At 44.6% G+C, this 8,161-nt stretch overlaps 1 protein-coding gene across 1 annotated transcript; it reads right to left on the bottom strand.

The window, feature by feature from the left end:
- Window positions 1–5,828: 5,828 nt before the first annotated feature.
- On the bottom strand, window positions 5,829–7,912 carry LOC311328287 (uncharacterized protein; the record flags this gene model as incomplete). Its single annotated transcript, XM_084462275.1, has 6 exons — window positions 5,829–5,900; window positions 6,620–6,739; window positions 6,874–7,022; window positions 7,154–7,204; window positions 7,490–7,553; window positions 7,898–7,912. The coding sequence occupies 6 exons, from the start codon at window positions 7,910–7,912 to the stop codon at window positions 5,829–5,831; spliced, it is 471 nt and encodes a 156-aa protein (XP_084318401.1).
- Window positions 7,913–8,161: the final 249 nt, after the last annotated feature.

Below are 8,161 nucleotides of genomic sequence, written 5' to 3'. Positions count from 1 at the left end.
TATGGCTGATGGGTGTACATACAGCTGCTCTTTTGTTAGTTCTGGACAAAATGTCATTGCCTGCCCTATGCATTAAGCAATTAGACCCCACTTCCTGCTTACGCGACGTTGCAATTACGTTGAGTGGCAGCCATGTTAAATTGTGGCCATTCAACCTTGTGGAGTATGCATTTTAATTAGAATGTCAAAGGGATGATGCGTTAAGCAATGAGACCTCACGTCCTGTTGACGCAGCATTGTGCTGACATTAAGAGGAAGCCATGTTGAATTGTGGCCATTAACCATCCATCCATCGTCCATCCATCGTCATCCGCTTATCCGGGGTCGGGTCGTGGAGGCAGCAGTTCCAGCAGGGGGCCCCAGACATCCCTTTCCCTAGCAGCATCAACCAGCTCTGCCTTTATATTTAGCCGCTCACAGGCCAGTGTGGAGATGTAGTCCCGCCACCTGGTCCGAACCATCTCAAATGGCTCCTTTCGACGCAAAGGAGCAGCGTCTCTACTCTGAGTCTCTCCCGGATGACTGAACTTCTCACCCGATCTGTCAGCCACCCTCCGGAGAAAACTCATTTCGGTCGCTTGTATCCGTGATCTTGTTCTTTCGGTCATGACCCATCCTTCATGACCATAGGTGAGGGTGGGGACGAAGATAGACCAAAAGGCAAAGCTCTCGATCTACCGGTGGCCATTAAACCTTATTCATATTAAGTAGAATGTCAAAGGGATGATGTGTTAAGCAATGAGACTTCTCTTTCTGTTTACGTGACATTCACACAAGTCATGCAAATTGACATGCAAAAAGAGACATGGTATGCATCCCTGACACATTGAGGATCGAGTCACAAATTCACAGGCCAGCGGGAGTTTACTTAGCAGGTAAGCCCGTCAGTTAGTGAGCTGAGACACACAGGAGCAATACACACACACAAATAGGATGGTGGTCTCACCACGTAGGCCAAGTAGTGGGTGGGTGAGGTCACATGATGGACGATTCCTTTCGTATCGCCTTTCCAACGACACCCCTCACACAGGTAGATGGGGCTGTGTCCTTCACTGTGGCACTCAATCAGCATGCTAAGGCCTGGAGAGAGAGGTTGATAACATATTGTGTAAAGCCGGGTTTCACATACAACAGCTGAGATGGTTTTAAGCAGTCTAACTAGTTCTAAAACGACATTCAATTGTTTTGTGACAATTGGTAACACCATACATGACAGTTTTAAGACGCTTTCTGACTGACGATTTCAAACTGGCGTGAGTAAACCCAGGGCGAACTCGGGGTTGACCCTCCCCTTCCCGTCCGTGTTCGCGTCAACCCTGTGTGTTTTCGCACATGCTTTGTGAAATACAATGTTCGAAATATACCGGGTTGACTCTCCCCAGGGTTGTACTGTTAATTCCTCACTATATATTTTCAGTCACGGTTGAGTATTTAAAGTGTTAATTGCGAAGATTTCAGTTTCATTGCCTTTGGCGATAAGTGGTAAAAACTCTACTCTAAAACTCTTTTAAAATAAAAAAAAAGTTAATAAATAATTTTTTACAATTCAATTACCGGACACTAAGGGGGAGTCTTTATTTGGCCACACAACGATCACACATTACATTCAGTGAGCGGCGACACCGCACACAACACACACATGCAACTTTCTGGGCTCGCCGGTGGAAATCGTTCCCTGCATTTCTCCCATCCCAGCTGTCCTCCTCCAGGGGCAGCCAGGAGCAGTGGGCAGCCATCGTTCATGATGCCCGTGGGAAAAAGTCCCAAGTGCTCAGTCCAGGTCTTTGGGAAGAAACCCTTGTGAATACGAGGAAAACATGCCAACTCCGCACAGACAGGCCCAGAGACCTTCTTGCTGTAATGCGACAGTACTGGGTCACCATGCCGCACGTGAGCGATTTTGGGGTAAAGAGTCTTGCTTAAGGACACTTCAGCACACTCCGGAAGCTGGGATCGCACCAGGGACCTTGCGATCCCCAGCTGGCCGCTCTACCTCCTGAGCCACATGCCACTCCTAGCCTTCTCTCTTATTCTCATCATTTCATAAGTGAAATCTGATGCCTACTGCGCAGTCCTCTCTCCTCACTCACTCAGCCCACCCCTTTAAAAAAAACTCTGGCTCTACACGATTCAAGTGAATGGCCTGAACAGTGATGTAGCTGAAAGGCAAAGAGTTTACCTGTGCAAACATGCATGACCTTGTTTGACCTGTGCACCGCTAATGAATATTGTGTGGGAATGTCGCCTCAGACACCCAATTCACAAAACTTGGCAATGCTGCAAATGGAAAGGCTTTTGTGAATGGGGAATCAGCTGAATCATTACTGTCAACAATCGACAATAGATAGCGGCGAAACAGACATCAAAGAGCTTTAGATCATTACTTTAAAGCAATACTTAGCGTTTTCTCCGATTTTCTCGGAACTGCGCCCCCACAGGCTCTGCGAATAAGTGCACTGTCGTAACGTTATCAGATTGTCTTTTTCTTTTTCTGGCTTCCGCCGTGATGTTTCGCTTCGGTTTTCTCACCTCCGCCATGATATCATTTAGCTAGAAAATGCATGATATCCATAGACGCTGGAATAGTTATCTACTACTGTGTTGTTTAAGCACAACGTTGCGCATGTGCACTTCGACTGGATGCTGCGTCCCGGGTTTTTTTTTTTTAAAAGGTAATAAATGTCAATTTATTATCTTTCTGAGTAAACTGTTTGGACGATTCAGCTTACCTTTAGTAAATCTAATTGGAGAATTAGCACCAGACATGTTTGTAAAGGTCCAAATATTGCGATGTATTGCTTTAAATACCGAAGTTATTTTAAAAACCCTGCTACTGTGGGAACTGTGAGTTGTGCCGGTCAGAGAAAGAGGATTGTGTGATGGAAAATAAAAAACACATTTATGTAGTGCTTTTATGAAGGTTGAATGAAGCCTTATATGCTGCATCATTGCATCTAAAGTGCGACCGATAAAACTATATCACGGATTGGTACGGTACTGACCAATAACAGGTTCTCGTGGGGACTGCTTCAGGTATTTCCACAGATGGCTGGATACAGTGGACATGGGAGGAGCGGGAGGAGTCACTGCAGGAAAAGCACAGTGTCAACACTGCAACATGCTTCAGAAACACACACACACACACACACACACACACACACACACACACACACACACACACACACACACACACACACACACACACACAAACTGATTATGCCATACAGGAAAACACTCATAATACACACCTTTCTCCAACACCTTGCTGGTATTTCTTTCCAGTGTATCAGAGTTAGTCATTAGCTTTCTCTTTTTGCAGGTCCCACTCTTGCCTCTATCTTTACCGGCATTTCCTTTCCCAGGTGTTCCTCTTTTCCTCGTCTTAGGTGCAATGATGGTCTCTATGATCTCGCCGGTCTCTCTCCCTGTGACCGGGTCATTCTCATTGCTCTCCTCGCTGGGTCTCTCGGAGATCAAACTAACAACAGACTCCTTTACCGGTTCTCTAGACGTCTGTTTTCCTGCCTCTCTTCCGTTCTCTTTCCCTGTCTCTTTCTCCATCTCTCTTATTGTCTCTCCTGTCTCTTCACCCGTCTCTTTTCCTGTCTCTCTTCCAATCTCTTTTCCTGTCTCCCTTCCAGTCTCTTTTCCAGTCTCTCTTCCTGCATGTCTTCCTTCATCTTTTCCTGTCTCTCTCCCCATCTTTCTTCCCGCATGTCTTCCTGTCTCCTTTCCTGCGTCTTTCCCTGTCTCTCTCCCTGTCTCCTTTCCCGATTCTCTAGAGGTCTGTTTCCCTATCGCTCTTCTAGTCTCTTTTCCGGTCTCTCTTCCAATCTCTTTTCCTGTCTCCCTTCCTGTCTCTTTTCCTGCATCTTTTCCTGTCTCTTTCCCCGTCTCCTTTCCCGATTCTCTAGAGGCCTGTTTTCCTGCCTCTCTTCCGGTCTCTTTCCCTGTCTCTCTTCCGGTCTCTTTCCCTGTCTCTCTTCCCGTCTCTTTTCCTGCTTCTCTTCCGCTCTCTTTCCCTGTCTCTTTCCCTATCTCTCTTGTCTCTTTACCCATCTCTCTTCCTGTCTCTCCTCCTGTCTCTCTCCCGGTCTCTCTTCCTGTCTCTTTTCCTGCATCTTTTCCTGTCTCTCTCCCCGTCTCTTTTCCTGCCTCTCTTCCCGTCTCTTTCCCTGTCTCTCTTCCGGTCTCTTTCCCTGTCTCTCTTCCCGTCTCTTTTCCTGCTTCTCTTCCGCTCTCTTTCCCTGTCTCTTTCCCTATCTCTCTTGTCTCTTTACCCATCTCTCTTCCTGTCTCTCCTCCTGTCTCTCTCCCGGTCTCTCTTCCTGTCTCTTTTCCTGCATCTTTCCCTGTCTCTCTTCCCGTCTCTTTTCCTGCTTCTCTTCCGCTCTCTTTCCCTGTCTCTTTCCCTATCTCTCTTGTCTCTTTACCCATCTCTCTTCCCGTCTCTTTTCCTGCCTCTCTTCCTATCTCTGTACCTGTTTTTTTTCCAGCATCTCCCCCCATCTGTTTTCCTGCATCTTTTCCTGTCTCTCTCCCTGTCTCTCTTTTTATCTCTTTCCCTGTTTCTCTGTTGGATTCTATACCTGGCTCGGTAATGATCCCATGGGGAGGTTCTTTGACAGTCTCTTCCTGGGTCATTGTGCCACTGCCTTGGCTGGTGTCACTGTTCTCTCGCCCACAGTCTTTTACAGTCTCCTTGGTCACTCTGCTGGTCTCTCCGTCAGTCTCTCCTCCGTGTTCTTTGTCAGTCTCTTTTGAGGTCTCTCTTTCCTTCTCTTCTGCGGGAGTTGGCTGTGGATCAGCCAAGGTCTGGGCTGATGGAACTGAAAGAGAGAACATTTCTCACTCTCATATCACCTTCACTCACATACAGGGTTCCCACTCAAGTCAAAGTCAAATTCCCTGACTTTCCATGACCTATAATGAATGGAAAAACTGTTGAGTGGGTAGGGGATAAATGAGCGCTGAAAATCAAGTAACCATAACAACCACTCACAATACGGGAAATGTGAGATAACCCGATAAAGAAAAATACTGCCTGGAAAATATTATATTTTTTATAAATTGCAATTAAATTTAAAAAATGCTAAAAACAAAATTCCCTGATATTCCAAGACTTGGCCCAAAAAATTTGGAAATCCCCTGACTGGTCTTTAAATATATACTTTTTAAAATTCCATGATATTCCAGCAGTTGCACTAGATTTTTAGTAGGTAAGGTAAAGGCGTATTTCTGGGGTGGCGTGTCTGTATTAATTGTGGAAATAAGTGTTTTTAGTAATGCTTGTAATTTCCACTGTGGAAATGAGTGTTTTTAGTAATGCTTGCAAGTTTGGGGTTTTCTTTGTATACTTTCCCTTAAGATGTTGTGCTTTTAATTTCCAAATAAAAATCAAATCAATTCAAATTGTTTGCTTCACATAACCAGCTGGGAACTCTCCATTGGAAACTGTTTGGAAAAGGGCATGCACTTTCAAAAATACTGGGGCAGGTGATTGGATCATGAACCATCCATCACCGTCGATCAGGCGCTAACTTCAACCGCAAACCTGTCCACCGTAGCTGTTTAAATTTCCTCATAGAACGTTGATTGGCGAATTCATTTTCTGATCTGGCACAAATATTTATTTATTTTACTACTTTAGCCGGTTATAACTAATTTAGTAAAAACCAGCTCTCACCCAGTTTGCTGACAAATGGCTGCACGTTAGAGTACAATCTCTTCAGGTTCCACAGAACTGCAACAGAAATACACAAGACTTCACCATGATACAAAGCTTGTCATACACAGCTTGTCATGCACAGCACACAAGACAAGAGCACTCAAAACACAAACGCAGGCATGCACTGACCAGTGTTATAGGCAGAGTTTTTGATGGGAACGGCCAAACATTCCTGAAAGACAAAACAGTTTTTGATGAGGATTTTAGCCTAATCAAAAACAGAATTCTCTGGTGAGGTCTGGACCTTCAAACTGTTAACTTATTTCCAAAAATCTTTTATATAGTCTTCAAACAGCATATAGACCACCAATGATCATTACAAAAAGCATGCAAGTATCCAAAGAAAGTCCCTAGGTCTAGCCAAGTGCACCAGGGAAGGCAGAAAGCATTCAACAGTCCTTTGTCCGATTCTCGAATTTATACTTTATAAGTACCATATTGCTCCATATACTAACCTATCATATACTCTATACTAATATACTGCAGTAAAATCTATCCAACCATACTGTTGGCCAGTGGCCAAATTATTATATGTTTAAGAAAAGGGGGTGACAGAGGGTTATTCTAGACTCTTAAAAACACATTGTAAAGGAGCCCCCAAAACATCTGTTCCCAATTAAGTACTGGTCATTTCTCCTGTGTGGCCTAGTGCTGTAATTCGATGCTCCAGCACAAATCTCTTATACTTGTATGTCACAACTCAATCCATTACATTTATTATTGCATAAAACAAATATCCCATTAATAACTTTAATCAAATCTTCTTCATTTTGGAGACAGAAGGCCAGGGCAGGCAGAAATATATTACAATGCCCTCAGAAGTTAACATTCATCCAAAAACAGTGGTGGCTTTGATTCAGATTCAGGCTTTGGAGTAATAATGTGTCATACCTGTACACGGCCAGGCGGGTGTGTTTTCTGTGCCTGTATCGCAAGCTCAAGCAACCTTTCTTGATCCTTCTGGGTACCAGAATCCTCCATGTCTTTCAGTGAGTTGGGATTGATACACTTCTACAAACACACACACACACACGCGCACACACACACGCGCAGTCAGAAGGATCTCACTGATATAACCACCCCGTTGAAGCAATCTTGCAAAGTGTTTGTATTGTTCATGTGTGTGTATATGTTTGTAGGCTCACAAGAAAGGCGGTGACGTGCTCATAGCTGAAAGCATGGCCGCCAATGGTCCAGACCGTTAACTTCCTCTTACAAAGCAGGCATAGGAAGCCATGTCCTGGATCCTCAGGGGATTTTCTGACAACGCTATATTGAACCAGACACTGCAGGCCTGGGAAAGGAATAAAGATGGGACACAAAAAGGGAAAGGACAGAGATACACTTTTTTGTTTGTTCCCTTTTTTTACACGCACCCTCTTCCCTGTACAGTATGCTGTGTTTTGAGTGTCCAGCTGTGCTCACCAAGCAGAGGATACTTGCTTTCCCACAGTTCTTGACTTGCATGGAACCCATCTACAGGAAACACACACACACACACAGTTAGGCCCCCACAGCTCCTCTGAAGGACACCAGAGAGAAAGTTTAAATATTAGGGTGAAGACGACAACTTGACAGCTGACCTTTAAGGTAATGCGCAAAGTGCTGCAGTTCTTTTAGGACTGGAGAGGCCGTTGAAACAGGACCAGCATCGTGGAGAGGGGAGGGACCAGAACACCGAGTCAGAACCAGAACACAGAGTCAGAAACAGAACACAGGTTGGACACTCTTGTTGGCTAGTGGTCAGTCTATAAGTCTTACCATGGTAATAGGAAATGACGCCAGTAGTTATGAAAGAGAAATGGACGGCTGGAACATCTAGCACCTGAGAGAGAACGAGAGGGAGAGAGGTTAGAAGGCCAGAATGAGAGAGAGACAATACATAGCATCTCCCCTCACTTTCCAGATTTTTCTGTGCGTGTTACTGTAGTGTAATTTGGTAGTTGAGGAGAAAGGAAGAATGTCTGGATCCATTGATGCCGTTCAACACTCTTTATTGAATCAAAGCATCTAATCACTCTGCAGAATGATGAGTCCACACAAAACCAACGGGTGAAACTGGTCTGGACTGACTAGGGAATTTGCATGAGCTGCTTATATAGACATCTCTGAACATGAGGCCAATTCTTCTGATACCCAATTCTGACCACTTGATGAGTCTACCTAAACCTTCTGGTATGCCATCATATCCAATTCTGTCAGTTTAAGAGTCTATCTACACTTTCTGGGTTCCAGAGGGCCATGGAAAAATGCTTATGCTAGCATAATATCACCTCAAAGGTATAATGCAGACCCTCTATCTAGGCTGGTGAACAGCTTTCAATAACAAAGTACTGCCAATATGTGCAGAACAAAAATAACCTGTTTGTATCAGACAAAGAAATGTTTGATACATTAGCTCATAGAAAATGCACCCTCCAGGGGCCTCATTTA

This window comes from Borostomias antarcticus (genome assembly GCF_949987555.1).
Source record: "Borostomias antarcticus genome assembly, contig: scaffold_65, whole genome shotgun sequence".
Classification (NCBI taxonomy): Eukaryota; Metazoa; Chordata; class Actinopteri; order Stomiiformes; family Stomiidae; genus Borostomias; species Borostomias antarcticus.
This window is presented reverse-complemented; position numbering and strand designations above follow the sequence as displayed.